This window comes from Meles meles, chromosome 7 (genome assembly GCF_922984935.1).
Source record: "Meles meles chromosome 7, mMelMel3.1 paternal haplotype, whole genome shotgun sequence".
Taxonomy (NCBI): Eukaryota; Metazoa; Chordata; class Mammalia; order Carnivora; family Mustelidae; genus Meles; species Meles meles.
The window spans coordinates 68,757,461-68,775,017 of record NC_060072.1 but is presented as its reverse complement, the minus strand read 5'-3'; the positions used below and the strand labels follow the sequence as shown (position 1 = coordinate 68,775,017).

At 36.8% G+C, this 17,557-nt stretch overlaps 1 protein-coding gene across 2 annotated transcripts in view; it reads right to left on the bottom strand.

Annotated features, from left to right (window-relative positions):
* ITPR2 (inositol 1,4,5-trisphosphate receptor type 2) overlaps positions 1-17,557 on the bottom strand; it is a 501,875-nt gene that overhangs the window by 105,138 nt on the left and 379,180 nt on the right. For both annotated transcript variants that reach the window (XM_046011092.1, XM_046011093.1), the window contains exon 46: positions 6,615-6,722. In XM_046011092.1, coding sequence (XP_045867048.1) covers positions 6,615-6,722 — 108 coding nt within the window. The remainder of the gene's footprint in view (positions 1-6,614; positions 6,723-17,557) is intronic.

Genomic DNA, 17,557 nt, shown 5'->3' with positions numbered 1-17,557 from the left:
AAACAAACAAACAAAAAATCTCAGGGTTCATTTAAGAAATAATGTTTCTATGCCACAATCAAGTGGGATATATTCCAGGGATCAAGTATGTTTCAACATACAACAAATCAGTCAATGTGATACAACACAGTAACAAAATGAAAGATAAAAATTTTATAATCATCTCAACAGATGCAGAAAAAGCCTTTGAGAAAGTTCGACACCCATTTATGATAAGAATTCTCAACAAAGGGGGCATAGAGGGAATGTATCTCAACATAAAAGCTATACATGACAAGGTCACAGTTAACATCATACTCAATAGTTCAAAGCTGAAAGCTCTTCCTCTAAGTTCAGTAACAAGACAATGATGTTATCACTTACCATTTTTATTCAACATAGTATTGAAGTCCTAGCCAGAGCGATTAGGCAAGAAAAAGAAATAAAAGGTATCCAAAATGGAAAAAAGAAGTACAACGGTCACTATACCTAGATGACATGATATTAAGTTTTCTTAATATCCCATCAAAAAACTATCAGAAATAATAAGTCCAGTAAAGTGGCAGCCTACAAAAATCAAAACATAAAAATCTGTTGTATTTCTATATACTAATGATGAACTATCAGAAGGAGAAATAAAGAAAACAATCCCATTTAGAACTGCATCAAAAAGAATACAATACCTAAGATTAAGTTTAACCAAGGTGGAAAAAGTTCTATATATTGAAAACTATAAGACATTAATGAAAGAAATTGAAGAAGCCACAAATAAATGGAAAACGATTTCATGCTCTTGGATTGGAAGAACTAATGTTTTTAAAGTATCCATACTACTGAAAGCAATATACAGATTCAATGCAATGTTTATCAAAATTCCAAGGTATTTTTCAAATAGGGCAAAGAGCTTTGGAAAAAAAAAGAACAACCAGTTTTAAAATTTATAAATTTGTATGGAACCATTAAAGACCCCAAATAGCCAAAATGATTTTGAGAAAGAAAAACAAAGTTAATGGTATCACACTCCCTGATTTCAACCTGTATTACAAAGCTATAGTAATTAAACAGTGTGGTATTGGCATAAAAACAGAAACACAGATCAATGGAACAGAATAGAGAGCCCAGAAATAAACCTATGCATATATGGCCAATTAATTGACCACAAAGGAACCAAGAATATACAATGGGGAAAAGACAGCCTCTTCAATAAGTGTTTTTAGAAAAACTGGACGACTACAGGCCAAAGAGTGAAACGGGACAACTACCTTACAAATAAAGAAAAAAATTAAATCAAAATGATCAAGATTTAAACATAAGACTCAAAACCATAAAAACTCCTAGAAGAAAACAGGCAGTAAGATCCTTTACATTGGTCTTGAAGATGATTATTTAGATCTGACACCAAAAACAAAGACAATAAAAGCAATAATAAAAAAAAAAGGGACTATATAAAACTAAAAAGCTTTTGCACAACAAAGGAAACCATCAACAAAATGAAAAGGCAAGCTACTGAATGGGAAAAATATATGTGAATCAAATATCCAATAAGGGACTAATATTCAAACTATATAAAGAATTCACATAACCAAAAAGTTAAAAATAGAACTACTCTACATTCTAGGAATTGCACTACTAGATATTTATCCAAAGGATGCAAAAATACAGATTTGAAGGGGCACAAGCCCCTCAATGTTTATGGCAGCATTATCCACAATAGTCAAACTATGGAAAGACCCCAAATGTCCATCAACTGATGAATGGATAAAGAAGATGTGGTAAATATATATAATAGCATATTACTCAGCCATCAAAGAGAATGAGATCTTGCCATTTGCAAGGACAAGGATGGAGCAAGAGAGTATTATTCTAAGCAAAATAAGTCAGTCAGAGAAAGACAAATGTTGCATGATTTCACTCATATGTGGAATTTCAGAAACAAAACAGATGAACATAGGAGAAGAAAAAGAAAGAGAAGGAAGCAAACCGTAAGAGAGTCTTAACTATAGACAACAAACTAAGGGTTGATGGAAAGAGGTGCATGGGGAATGAGTTAAATGGCTGATGCGCATTAAGGATGGCACTTGTTGTGATGAACACTGGGTGTTAAATTGAAGTGGTGAATCACTAAATTCTACACCTGAAACCAATTTCACCATATATGTTCATTAATTAGTATTTAAATAAAAACTTGAAAAGAAAAAAAATAAGAACTCAATAGCAAAAAACCCCAATCTGATTAAAAAATGGGTGGAAGATATGAATAGGCAGTTTTCCAAAAAAGACGTAAAAATGTCCAACAAATACACAAAAAGATGCCCTACATCATTAATCATTAAGAAAATTCAAATCAAACCCACACTGAGATATCTTCTCACACATGTTAGAATGACTATTATTAAAGAGACTAGAAATATTAAATATTAATGAGGATGTAGAGAAAAGGGAACTCTTGTGCACCATTGGTGAGAAAGTAAATTGGGGTGGTTACTGTGGACAACAATACAGAATTCTTTAAAAATTAAAACAAGAACTACTAAATGATCCAGCAATTCTACTTTTGCATATTTATCCAAAAAACCCAAAAACACTAATTTGAAAAGATATCAGCACCTTTGTGTTCACTGCAGTATTACTTACAATAGCCATGATATGGAAACAACCTAAATGCCTGTCAATGGATGAATGGGTAAAGAAATTATGGTACACATTTGCAGTGGAATATTACTCGTCCAAAAAGAAAAATGATATCTTGCCATTTGTGACAATACATGGATGGACCTCAAGAGCATTATGTTAAGTGAAATAAGTCAGATAGAGAAAGACAAACACCACATGATCTCTCTTATATGTGGAATCTGAATATATACATATACATATACATATACATATACAAAGACACACACACATAAACACACACATATATACACATGAGCTCATAGATACAGAGACTAGATTGGTGGTAGCCAGAGTCAGTGGATGGGGTATGGGAAAAAAGGATGCATTGCTTTTGCTTTAAAAAAAAAAAAAAAAAAAAGAATAAAAATAAAAATAAAAATAAATTTAAAAAAGAAACAGAAGGGCACCTGGGTGGCTCATCTGGTTAAGCACCCAACTCATGATTTCAGCTTGGATCATAATCTCATGGATTGTAGGATCAATCCCCACATTGGGCTCCACACTCAGTGGGTAGTCTGCTTGAGAGTCTCTCCCTCTGCCTCACCCACCATTCATGCATGTTTGCGTGTGCATGCTCTCTCTCTCTCAAATAAATAAATCTGAAAAAAAGAGGGGCGCCTGGGTGGCTCAGTGAGTTAAGGCCTCTGCCTTCGGCTCAGGTCATGGTCTCAGGGTCCTGGGATCGAGCCCCACATCAGGCACTCTGCTCAGTGGGGAACCTGCTACCTCCTCTCTGCCTGCCTCTCTGACTACTTGTAATCTCTATATAACAAATAAATAAAATCTTTAAAAAAATAAATCTGAAAAAAAGAAATAGAATTTTCATTATTATAGATCCAAAAATTCAGTCCCCTTATGAAATGTTATGTTTGATTCTGGTCATCACGCTCTACAAGGGGCACTGACAAACAGGAGAAATTATGGCAGACAGTGGGAGTGTATTAACTATAAAAAGCCAAATGGATAATTGTTTCAATACATGTATGCAACAAAAGCTTATTCACTCCTTAGGTGAGGAACTCTGGGGAATTCAAAATGAAAACGCAACACGAGTCCCAATCTCTAAGAGCCTTTAGTTCAGTAATCATCATGGTTCTCAAATGTTACAGCCAAGCCATCATCCTAACAGAGGAGCAAATGTTCTGAAGAGTGGGGAGACATTAAAGTGGCTAGTATGAACTCTTTATAAAAAGTAACTTTCTAATTATTCAAGTTATTCAAAATTGGACCTGTTCCCTTCTGAAGTCATGAGATCTCTGTCACAGGAACAACTTAAAGTAAAGATGATTACAGAGTAATCTCTCCTTGAATGGGTAAGTACACTGGGTAATCCACAAACTCCTCATATTTCTCAGCGTCTTTGAGTCTATAACTTTAGAAAAATGATGATTTTCAACAATAACCATTATCATGGGATGCTCCAGGCACAGTGTTAGTAGGGGACAAGTGATACCTAAGACACATGTTCCAAAATGATATATTAAACTAACAGCACAACCCAAGTGCTGTGGGAGGACAATGGGATAAACTTATTGAATGCCTGATGGGTGAGAGGTCTCTCTGAGTAGGGCATATGAGCTGGTCTTCCAATGAGCATGAGGACTGGTCAACGTGTAGAATTTAGATCATCAGCCCAGACTGTTCCTATAAACCCTGGACTTCTGCACCCAACTTCAGGAATGCCTCAGAGTCACCTCAAATTCAATTTATCTAAGAACCAATATATGATCTTTCTCTGTCTTTTAACTGCCCAAGCTAGGATCTCAATGGACAACACCAGTTCTGCTTATTTATTCAAACCAGAAGCCCAGGGATATAATTTTCTGTACCATTTTGCTTAGGTTGTCACATTTTATAAGGGGCATTATAAATATCCCTCATACACACGCACATATATATGTGTGTGTATGTATATTTTTCTCCAATCTAGTCATCTTCAATACCACCATCTTTCATACTGTCTATTAAAATATCTTTCATCTGTGGGCGCCTGGGTGGCTCAGTGGGTTAAAGCCTCTGCCTTCGGCTCAGGTCATGAACCCAGGTTCCTGGGATCGAGTCCCACATTGGGCTCTCTGCTCAGCAGGGAGCTTGCCTCCCCCCTCTCTCTCTGCCTGCCTCTCTGCCCACTTGTGATCTGTCTCTCTGTCACATAAATAAATAAAATCTTTAAAAAATATATCTTTCATCTGATCTACCTATATCCAATGCCCCCATTCTCTTTTCTAATCCTTTCTCCAAAAGCAACTAAAATAATCTTTTGAAAAGAGTCCCCCTTTGTATGTTCTTTTGTTTGTTTGTTTTATTTAAATTCAATTAGCCAACATACTACATCATTAGTTTCTGATATAGTGTTCAATGACTCATCAGTCTGTATAACAGTGCTATCACATCACATGCCCTCCTTAAAGCCCATCACCCAATTACCCCATCGCCCCCCACTTTCCCTTCTACAACCCTCAGTTTGTTTCCCAGTATCAAGAGTCTCTCATGGTTTCACACCTTCCCTTTATTTATTTCTATCTGAAATCCTGTGTCCAATCTTCAATAGAGAAATTTCTACTCAATATTTAATATATTCTTTATAGCAACTGTCTCTGTGAGACCCATCCTGAAATTCCCCAGGCACAGTTAATTGCTGTTTTATCTACATTTCCTTGGCCTTTTGTTTATGCACTTACTACATGGAATTGTCTTCTGTATGTGTATGTAACTATAGAGAGTAAATGATCTGCAAACATTTACCAAATTTATGTAATTCCAGTGAAATTCCCCCTTGTTGCTGAGAAACCATTAAAAGTCCAACTTCAGACAACAGTCCCAGCTCTGACACAGGTATTAATTGAATCCTTCCTCTGGCCCACTCGGCCCACCTGCTATTCCTATCCCTTCTAATTACATAGCTTTGGACCATGACTTCTGGGAGCTTCCTTAAAACCTTAGTGGTTTGATGATAAATCTGTATCAACGTCTCCAACTTCCTGAGGTGGCCAGTCTCTCCAGCTCCAAGCACCTGATGCAATAAGCAATGTTTTTGCTGCCAGTCCAGCTTATGGGTTCCTAGGTCAGGTCTCCTACCAAAGCTGCAGTACCATTAATGTTTATAAACATGAGCAAAAGACCAATTTTGTGACATGTTCATTATTCCAAAGGTTTGGCAATAGTAAACAGCAAGGTATAGTGATTATATATCCTGAGAGTTAATAGCAGTGATACCCATCCTGCATTCTGCTGTAAACTAAAAAATATCCACCAAAATGAATAAATGTATGAATGTAAATTACGAGTGACAAGCGTCAACTACTCTGCTCACTTCTGCCTGATCAGCTCTGCCAACTAGTGTCAAAATGATACCAGAGCTTGTAAATGACAGCCAAATGGGTCTCACAACACACAATGATAAGTCCATGTTGACCTACCCATCTTGAACTGCCAACAGCTATTAAATAATATTTCATGGTGGGGTGGGGAGGTCAATTTTTGCATACTGAAAATGGGAGTTGCTAAAGCACTCCAGGTCTGTTATTGCCATGAACACTTCATAGTGCCTTCCACACTTTTCAACCCTGTTTTACACAGAGATCTCTCTTTTAACAAGCCTTTTAAAGTTTTTATAGAGAATGCTTTTCTTGCATGATAGCTTCTATTATAATAATTTTTTCATCAAAACATCATTGCTCCATAATGATTGCTTCCAGGACCAACACAAAACACAAATAACGTTAATTACAAAAGAAAATTTACACAGAGTTCTGGTCAAAAAATAAAGAAGACTTTGAAGGCAATGCACCTCAATTTCTTACAGATCACTCCTTGCATCTTAACATATGATGTGTACTTTTACGGTTTCTGTTTTCAATTCTGCTTCACTGTTCTAGGAAACAATTATGAAAATGGTCTGAAAGAGAAAGGGAACATGTATTTTCACAGTTGATCCCTTTCGAGAAATAAGCGATGGTTACCTCGATCTGTGCAGTGTGGTTGGCGTAATATTTTAAGGCTTCATCCCCGTCATCTGGATCTGATCCTGGTTTGAGCATTTGCTGTAAGAGTTTGTTGTGACGAGCCAACTGGAGGGAAAGAGAAGGAAAAGGGTTTAGGTCTCTTTTTCTCTCTTTCCTGAGGTCAAACTTTGAAATTACTTTGTCTACTTGTACCCATAGCATCACAGTGGTGGGGTTAATGCGGATTAATCATGCTTCAGGAAAGCATGTCCATTTGAAAGGAATGAATAATGAAATCGTGGGGATCAGCTATTATTACTACATCAATCTGTATGTTCCTAGCATGAGAAGACTGTGTCTCGCCCAGAGTAGGTGCTCAATTAATATTTGTTGATTAATTTAATCTCTTAGATAAATGTATGATTGTGCCAGGAAGAAATAATGCCCACAGAGATATACAACCAATGCTCCCTATAATAAATTTAAGCCACATGCACATCAAACATCATCAGGAGTGTGTTACTTCAGTAGGGTAGCAGTACCGATCTAAATGACAGCTTCCTAGCTACATAAATAAGTAGGTATTTACATTTCGGAAGAATTTCTCTTATGGCATCTAGTCAAAACCCTACATTAGCAGTTTGTACTCAAGTCCTATGCTTCTGAATATTCATATGTCAAAATGGGTGCTTTATCTCAGTTTTATTGTAATTCGAAATGGGCATGTAAAGAGCGAAAATTTCACCACAAGTGATCTTCAACTGCTGTTGATAGAAGTAATCTTTCTCTCTCATTATGTTTATGACAGTTGTTAGCTAGTTCTCTCACTTTGTAGATAACTGATATATATTGCCTTCACATGCCACTTTCTGGCTGTCTTGAGCAATTCCTGAAACACTGCAATGTCTTTAACCTTTCAGATAGTCTATTTATGCCTCAAGTTCCCTGAGGGCTTCCAAAATCAAAGAATCTCCATATAATTCTTTTATTCCTGGCCCCATTCCTATCTCTTACTCTGTGCCAGTGTGTATCTTAAACACTTAAGAACATGATCTCATTCGATCCTCCGAGGAAATCTTGAGGCAGGCATTGGTATTATCCTCATTTTACAGCTGAGGAAACTGAAGCACTGAGCATTTAAGGGACTTGTCCATGATAATGTACCTAGAAAATGATAAAGCCATTACTGAACTCAAGCGGAATGGTTCCAGAGTCAGTATTCTTATCAACATTACAGAGCAATAAATAAATCTTTGTACTGTTCTTGAGATGATAATTCAAATTGTGATTATAAAGAATGGAGATAAATGTTAAAGAATAATCCAAAACCTATAAAGCCTAATGAACATTATCCTTCTAAGTGATAACATGGTAAATTAAATATCCATTCCGTTGATGCTGTTCTAGAGCAAATCATTTTTGAAACCATTATTTTAGAATTGGCTTGCAGGGGTATTTCTAACTCACTCAAGAACATCATTTACATTTCATTCTCGACTGTGATTTGTAGATTTTTATTACAAACTGTAGTCGTGAAATTTGTTGCGACTTGTAAATACTTCTAAAAATCTAAATGTGTTTCAAAAGATACAATTATTGTAATCATTTGGGCACATTAGCATATGTTTTAAGAAGTCTGTTGAAGGTAAAATTGGCATGATTTGTTTACAGTTTGCATCTGGAGCATGAGAAAAAGAGGAGTTAGGATTGACTGCAAAAGTATTAACCTGAACAAGCAAAGGTTTAGAAATGCCACTTTTACCAAGGAAAAATGCAGAAGGAGATATTTAGGGAAAGAAAATCAAGACTTTGTTCTTCGACATGTGAAACTTGATGTATCATGTGAAAGGAGATGAGAAGCAGGCTGTTGGGTGGATGTGTTTTTCAGGAGTTCAGAGCAGAGGTCAGGACTGGAGCTATGTATTTAGGGGTTGTCAGTATATGCCTGATAGTTAAAATCATGAGACTTCACGGGATGACCTAAAAGTGAGCTGAGTCAGAGAAAAGAGACCCAAAGAATACCAATAAAAGCTAAGAAGAGGAGAGGCATCATCCAGAAGATGATGGAGAAATCTGGGTGAGGAAGGTGCGAACAAAACCAGTGACACCTGGCGTCCTGGCAGCCAAAGGAAGACAGAACTTCAGGATGGAGGGAGCAATCATCTGTGTCAAGAGGCACAGGCAGTTTAATCAAATGAGGACCAGGAATTGGCCACTGGGTTGAGCAGCTTACAAGTCACTGGTAACTTGACAGCAACAGTTTCAGGGAGCAGTAGATACCAAGGCCTATTGTAGTGTGTTTAAATAAGAATGCGAGAAGAAGTATAAACAATGAATATAGGCAACTCTTGAAAAGGGGGAGCTAAGAAATAGGGTGGAAGCTAGAGAAATGGATAAGGTAAAAGGGAGGGTTTTTTTTTAAAGACGGGAATTATAAAATGTTCGTTTGGTATATCCTATTTCACAGACACATACCAGGACTTTTCTTTCCTGCAGTGCTAATGAGATGATTCTATATTTGTCTTGTTTTCTTGCAGATAAGTGGCACTCTAAAAGGCACTTTAAAAAAAAACAAGATGCCTCGGCCTCCTTTCACATGTTCAAACACTTAAAAAATATTTTTATTCATGATTCTATATGTCATCTCCACCTAGCGTGGAAAATTTGAAAGCTATAAGGAAAATGAAATAGAAATAACTGTACCATTTTTCTACCTGGATATGTTTTACATTCTTTGTAACTGAGAGCCTTTCCTGACTCAGTAGGCTAGTTTGCTCTTCCTGATCTATGATCAGATGGTGCCCTGTACAAACCTAGAGAGCAAAACTCCTCATACTGTATCTTAGTAGATATTGGCTATCTTGAGTGGCCTACGACATTTTTAAGGAAGAGGGTCTGGCCTTAACCTCTATATTTTCAGAGCCCAAAGCAAAACTTGGTACACCAAATAAACACAGTGAGTATTTACCAAAGAAACAAGTCAGTGAATGACATTCACTATGTCTTTATGTGGGTAAAACTCTTAAATTGCAGTGAGTTATCTCTCTTTTTCCTCCTTGACAAAAGATAGACCAAAGAAACACAATTAGACATCAGATGATGGTATGGTTTGCAGAAATAAAATATTTTAATATTTTTCCTTCTTTCATAATTATTTTGTGTACTTACATCCCTTCTGCTATATCATAAGCTATTTGGAAAAGGAACTGAGTACTCAGTAAACATGGACTTGAATGCTATGAAGCAAGGATAGTACCCTATTATGTAGACAAGGTCCAAAAGAAGTAAAGAAGATTTCAGTGATTCTAAAACATGTGAAAATGACCAGTATTAATATAGAGCTCTCGGGTTGAAATTTATGGTTTACTAGAAGCACAGTACAAATTCTCAGAGACTAGTTAACACCTGCCCAGTAGTTATTTAAAAAGATTTAGTGCCCTATATATGCAATCCTTTAAAAAATGTTCTAGAATGGCCAGGTTGCCAATCAAAGGGATCAGTTTTTTCTTAGTGATGGGCTCTTTACTTCAGCGAATTTTCTCTCCTACTCCCTTTCATATGACATAAATAAAGAAAGACAACCTCAGAATCCAAAGAAGCAATAGCATCATTTAATATTGTGTGTTTTGGGAACCAAATGTGAAAAACCTTGGTACGTTTCTAGACAAGTATAGCCCATCTGTGGAGATCCATCACAATGAGAACTCTAATTTAAATCTTAATTAAAAACTTAAAAACAGTTAATGAAGATATACAAGGACAGTCATCTTATGATATCCAACTTTAGCTCACAGAGACCTCACAACAGCACTCGAAATTAGCTGATGACACTACACAACATGGTCTGGAAAACCAGCCGTCAATCAGTGTTGCTAATAATGAGAATCTGAACGTGGGCATCATCGCTGAATACTAAAACGGAAGAATGTCATAGGTAGGAAATCTCTGGGTCCTAGAAATTCTTATAATCCATGAGACTCTTTATTTGGCGACATTGTAGCAATTGTTTTCTACATGGTGTGGAGATAATGCCTACATCTGCCATACCTACTTAGTAAGTAGTGACAAAAGAATTGAGCAATGAAAAACACTTAGTAGTTCATTGTTACAAAGAGAAAAACTAGCCCGAGATAATTTATCATCTTCCATAATATTAAAGTTTTTAAAGATGCAATGTAATACATGGGCAGATACATGCATATATATTAGTGAGAAAGGAATCAAAGCATTGGTGGATAGTTAGCCTTATAAAAGAATAAAGAATTATTTCCTACAGGGAAAGACTCCCACGAACAGATAGGGATTTTCTCCTTATGTGTTAAGAAGAAAAAAGGAAACTCATGCACTTCATTACTAATCATGATATATTTGTAATTTAAATACATATGCAACTTTAAACAGGAATGAAAACTTGTGCATATACGTAAAATACATATATGCTCATAAGTACAAGCCACACACACAAACACGTAAAACCTCCAGCAGAGTCTTTAAGTAACACTGTGCAGTTTTTAAATCCAAGATTAGGGAATAAAGATGACAGATTTAGGTTTTTCATTTTTAGCAGCATCCCTTATTAAAACATTCACATTTATCTTCTTATCATTAGGATTCTGATGATCATTTCAGTTTGGGTGCAAATAAGGATGGGGTAAAAAAAAAAATCAAGCAATTGCACTTGAATGATATTCAACAATAATTATTCTTTGGCACTTCTCGTATGTGATTTTTTTCATGTGAGTTCCACTTTTATTAATTGGTAAAACTGACACAGCAACTGCCTTTCCAAAGATCACCAAGTGAGCTGGAGCCTGATGTCAGAATAATTGGCTCATAGGCTTACGTTAATAATTGTCCGATGCTTTTACACCAAACACTCTTCCTATTTGGAGCAGAGAGAAATCAGCAGAAGAGAGTGTAAACTAAGGTTTTCCCTTTTCCAAAATGCTTAAAATACACAAATCCTATATTTTCAAAACATCTATTTTTCTCTATTTTGTGATTCTGTTCTGTGCAAAGCAAAACAAGACAAAAAAACTACTGTGGGATTATAGAGATAAATAAGGCTTATTCTCCGTCTTTAAGCAATCTACTTTCTGGGTGGTGGAATGAGAACAATTACTGACATGTAATTAATATGAGGAAAAATAAGGACAGAAATTCCAGGGATCCCATCTGGTTGGTTGCACTAGGATAAGAATCATGTAAGAAATGTGTCTGAGAATGGTTTAAAGAATGGATAAAAGGTCCACAAGTGGGGGTGGTGGTAGGGAGGATGGCACCAGGAAGCCATTCTGAGGGCAGAGAGAGGGACCTGCATGAAGAAAGTCACAGAAGATGGCTAGCAAGACAGAGGCCTAGAATTTACAACCATACTACATGCCCATGTAGGAGCTTGGATGGAGAGTACTGCTGAGGCTTGAACTGTGTCCACCAAAAAGATGTGCTCAAGTCCTAACCCCGAACACTTATAAATGTGATCTTAGCTGAATATAGGGTCTTTGCAGATGGATTCAGTTCAGATGAGGTCATAATGACGCCCCAAGCTTTGTTTTTCTTTTTCAACATTTCTTGAGTGATGCAGGGTCTTTTCTGGTTCCATACAAATTTTAGGATTGTTTGTTCCAGCACTTTGAGAAATGCCATTGCTATTTTGATCAGGATGGCGTTAAAAGTATAGATTGCTCTGGGCAGCATAGACATTTTAACAATGTTTATTCTTCTGATCCATGAGCATGGAACGGTTTTCCATCTTTTTGTGTCTTCCTCCATTTCTTTCATAAGTGTTCTGTAGTTTCTAGACTATAGATCATTTACCTCCTTGGTTAGGTTTATTCCAAGGTATCTTAAGTTTTTTGGTGCTATGGTAAATGGAATTGATTCCCTAATTTCTCTTTCTACAGTTACATTGCTAGTGTATAGGAAAGCAACTGATTTCTGTGCATTGATTTTGTATCCTGCCACACCACTGAGTTGCTGTATGAATTCTAGAATTTGAAGGTGGAGTCTTTTGGGTTTTTCACATAAAGTATCATGTCATCTGTGAAGAGAAAGTGTTTGACTTCTTCTTTGCCAATATTAATACCTTTTATTCTTTTTTGTTGTCTGATTGCTCTTGCTAGGACTTCTAGTACGATGTTGAGTAACAGTGGCGAGAGTGGGCATCTTTGTGTTCCTGATCTTAAGGGAAAGGCTCTCAGAACTGTTAGCAAATAAATGTCTGCTGTTTTAGATTGTTAAAATCATGGTAATTTGTTAAAGTAATCCTGGGATGCTGTATTGGTCTGTTTGGGTTGCTAGAAACAAAATACCATAGCCTGCGTGGCTTATATATCACACTTCATATATATATATATCATAAATACATTTCACACACTTCTAGAGGCTGGGAAGTCCAAGATAAAAGCACCACCAGATTTGGTGTCTGGGGAGAGCTCACTTCCTCATAGACAGGTATCTTCTCACTAAAACCTCATGGGCAGAAAGGGAAGGGCTCTCTCAGGTCTCTCATATAAGAGCATTAATCCCATTCATGAGGGGTCCACCATCATACCCTAACCACCTCCCAAAGGCACCAGTTCCAAACATCATTACATTGGATGTTGGGATTCAACATATGTATTTGCGGTGGGGACACAAACATTCAGTCTATAGAAGAAGCCAATACCATGCCAGGTGTAAAGGAATTTTTCTATTAATTGTGGCATGATAAACTAAGATCTTTTTACCCATTCCTTTCCCTTCTATTAGGGGGGAAAAAACAAATGGAGGATAAAGAGGATCTATTTGGGAATGATGCCAACTGCCCAGAGCTACTCGGTACTAAATAGTTCCTTATAAAGAAAACAGCCCAAAGAAGAAATAACTGTTCCTCTAGAATCTCGATGTTACAGTTATTCTTTTAGGAGTAGGGCCAAAGTCATGCTATAAAGAAGAAAAGGCTTTCTCACATGAGACTGAACTGTGTGATTTCAGCAAAAAGATAGTAACTGTGGAAGGAATACTTGCACTTAGACACTTGACAATGCTATCAGCTTCTGGCATGCCCAGTAGACAGGAGAACACCCTCTCCACTTCAGGCCATAGAATCTAGACTGCAGGAAACCCCTGTTAATATCCAACTTACATCTGAGGTTATACAGTGAAAGATGCAGAAATGGTGGCATTTCCCAAAGAGAAGTGAGAACATTAGAGAGTTGGGGGGGGGGGGTAAAGTGAGGGGAGGAAATGTGGAAGAGTACTTCAGAAATGGGTTTCATATTACAGATACAATACGCATACAGTATTGTAGACAAGACTATGGGAAGCAGAGGAAAGTAAGGATTCTCCACCAAAGAGTGTCATGAAATGGACTAGGTGGAAAGTCTCTCTTTCTTGAAGTTAATTCTTATTCTTTTTTCTCCTTCCTAGACTTCCTTGTTCCCTAGACAAACACAGTTGTCTATATTGTCTTGCGGAATTTGGATCGTAACTGGAATGGAAAGAGAAAGACATAATGTTTATTTTTCTGGACTTGCCAAATAGTCTCTTGAGAATTCAAAGAGAACGCCTCAAAGGAAGCATGGCCAAGAGGAAAGTGTGGCAAAGGCAGGAAAGAGAGCCGAGGGGGTGTCATTCTGAGGTAGGTGGTTCAGTAAACCAAGGAAAGGAAGGACATAAATCCTGGAGAGCCTTGTGAGGTGGCTGTGGAGGATGTGTGGACCACTAGACAAAAGACCTCAGACCCAAAGGAAAACAAACACTTCCTCATCCCTGGCACATACACACAACCATAGAGAAGAAAAGAATTCAACCTGTCCCTCCTTCCATGGGACTGAAGGAAGAAGCCTAGAATGACAGCATTACCCTACACCAGAGCCTCTTCATCAAAGGAGTTTAGAAAAAATATAGGTTTGAAGGGGCTCCTGGGAGGTTCAGTGGATTAAACGTCTGCCTTCAGCTCAGGTCAGGAGCTCAGGGTCCTGGGATGAAGCCCCGCCTCTACATCAGGGGAGAGTCTGCTTCTCCCTCTCCCTCTGCCCCACCCCCCCACCCACGCTCTCTCTCAAATCAATCTGTGTGTGTGTGTGTGTGTGTGTGTGTATGTATGTAGGTTTTACTCATCTAAGATCTAAAATAAATTTTTTATAGTTCTTAAAGATCAAAAAAAATTTTTGATCTTAGAGATCAAAAAAATTTATTATTTCCATTGTGGCCAAACTAAGATAAAGATGTGAAAAAATAACAAGAAGTTCACCAAAATGAGAAAAAAAACAAACAAAAAAAACAAAACAAAACCCCTCAATTTTCAGATGATCTAGACTCCTATTCATTATGGTCTATCTAAAATTACAGTAAAAACAATAAAAGACCTTTAGTCTTACTATAAAGTTTGAAAATATGTTTGCTGGATCAACCTTCGAAGCAGGACAAAGGAGGAAAGAAAAAACAACATAAATGGCCCATGAGAAACAATACATTTTGAAATGACTTAAAGTAGTAAGTTATATTTGCACTATGGTTTTGACATAAAGCATTCAAAATGTTGTGATAAAGAATCTAGCTTTCCTAATGATTGCTAAAATTCATCGAACTGAACAGTTCTCAAAATGTGGTTCCTGGGCCAAATGCATCAGCATCACCTGGGAACTCATCAGAAATGCAAGTTTGTGGGCCCTACCTCAGGGCCCTCCAGAATCAGAAACTCAGTGGGTGGAGCCCAGCATGCCTGGTAGCAAGCCCTCCAGGTGATTTCAATCCTGCCACCATTTGAGAACCACTGTCCTAATAGATAGAAAATATTACCACCAGGACCAACTTAGATTCCAGATAGGAATCCACTGTTTTTAAAATAAAAAACTAAAGAAGCAACTGTTTTTAAAGGAGTTTTCCCCTTTCCTACAAAAAAAAGTAAGCATTATGAGATATTAATATTAGTAAATAATTTCTTAAAACAATTTTTTATTGTAATGGAATCAAACATATAAAAAGTATTCCATTTAGTTTTTTAAAAATTGGTCATTTATCTACCATATGATTTCACGCATATGTGGAATTTAAGAAAAAAAAAACAGATGAACATAGAAAAAAAAAGAGAGAAAGAGGCAAACCAAGAAACAGACTCTTAATTATAGAGAATAAACTGAAGGTTATCAGAGGGGAGGTGGGTGACGGATGGGCTAGATGGGGGATGGGCGTTAAGGAGAGCACTCCTGATGAGCACTGGGTGCTGTATGTTAGTGATGAATCACTGAATTCTACTCCTGAAACTAATATTACTCTATATGTTAACTAACTGGGATTTAAGCAAAAACCTGAAATATGAATAAATAAATAAATAAATATTGGTCATTTATAGCTTTAATTGGTCATAGCTTTACTTTCTAAACTCATTTTGCACTTTTAATAATATTACTGTACTAAAATCTCATTCAAGTAAAAATTAGCTTATAAGGTTCATGCAATTATATATCACAATATATATTACACATTGGTTTATAAAATTAGTTTATATGCTTACTTTCATGAAAAGTGTAGATGAACAATATTACCTTCTAAAACAAGCTTTTTCCCTATAATTATTTAAGTCAAATTTATTCTTTTTTTTTTTTTTAAGAGATGGGGGAAAGAGAGAGATAGAGAGAATCTTAAGCAGGGTCCACACCCAGTGCGGAGGCTGACATGGGAGTCAATCTCACAACCCTGAGATCATGACCTGAGCCAAAATAAAAAGTCAAGTGCTTAAGTAACAGAACCACCCAGGTGCCCTTAAGTCAAATTTATTCTTGAGTTCAATTTTGCTTAACTAAAACAGGTCATAATTTCTTTAGCTTCAATAGTTCAAAAGCTATGTATATTAAGACTTTATAAATAATTTAACATTTTAAGGGAAAATACCTGTCATTTTATAATTTCATGCAAAATTTGATTATATAATTTAATGCTTAATTGCTTCTGATAAATATATACCAATATTTCCTGAATGACTAAAACTGCATGAAAATAAATAGTAAGTAGGTCATCTTATCTGAAATCAGTATATCACAAATATATTCTATATTAATCATTGTTGCGGTGTCCTATTCAAAACAGATAAAATATTTCTGGGTGAGGAGCAAGAAAATAAATGAATTCTACATGTTTTGTGTGGTTATCCAAAATACAAATAAACATTAATAGAAAAAAGAAAGTAGCAACTAACTAATCTCTAGGAAACTCCCAAAATGATGTACACTTGGGAGCTTTTGCTTTTGTTCTATAGAAGTGATGAAAGACAGACATTTCTTCAGACCCTATTTCTTTTTGATGTTCATAAAGATAAGTCTTTGAAATTTCTAGGTCTCGCTATTCCTATAGAGGAAGTAATGTATTTCTTCAGATCCAGAGATGAGAGGATAATATTACTTTAGTAGCTCCGTCAAGCACCTACAAATAAATGTGTTGGATATTTCCCATCCATGTTCCCTCCCTAGTGATTTTTCTTCTTTTTCTCCTTTAAATTTTTTTTTTTATTTTATTTTAGTAGTTTATTTTGGAGACAAAGCAGTGCAAGAGGCCAGCCACGTTTTCCTGCTTCCCTAGGGCTCAGGGCTGGATTAGGAAAGGTGCCATACAGATATTATAATCAGGGTTCAATACCCAAGTCAAGTAAAGGCATTTAGGGGGTGGGCCCTCAGTTTCCAGGACAGCCGGGCAGTTCCAATGGCACCTACCCTCACCCCAGTCCCAGTGATGCTTGATGGCGGTCACCACCTAGCCCGCCCTTCCTTTCCCATAGGTGGGTGACTCCTCCACACCCCTCACTGAGCCGAGACTGAGTGCCCCAGTCAGCAGCCTCTCTCGGACCATGAAGGACAGCCCAGTGGCCCCCTAGTGATTTTTCAAACATAATCTGGGTAATACCAGCAGAACCCAAGGATCCTTCTCCATGTTAATTCACATAATGATACATGAGTGTGCAGTATTATTTATTTGATTTTAGT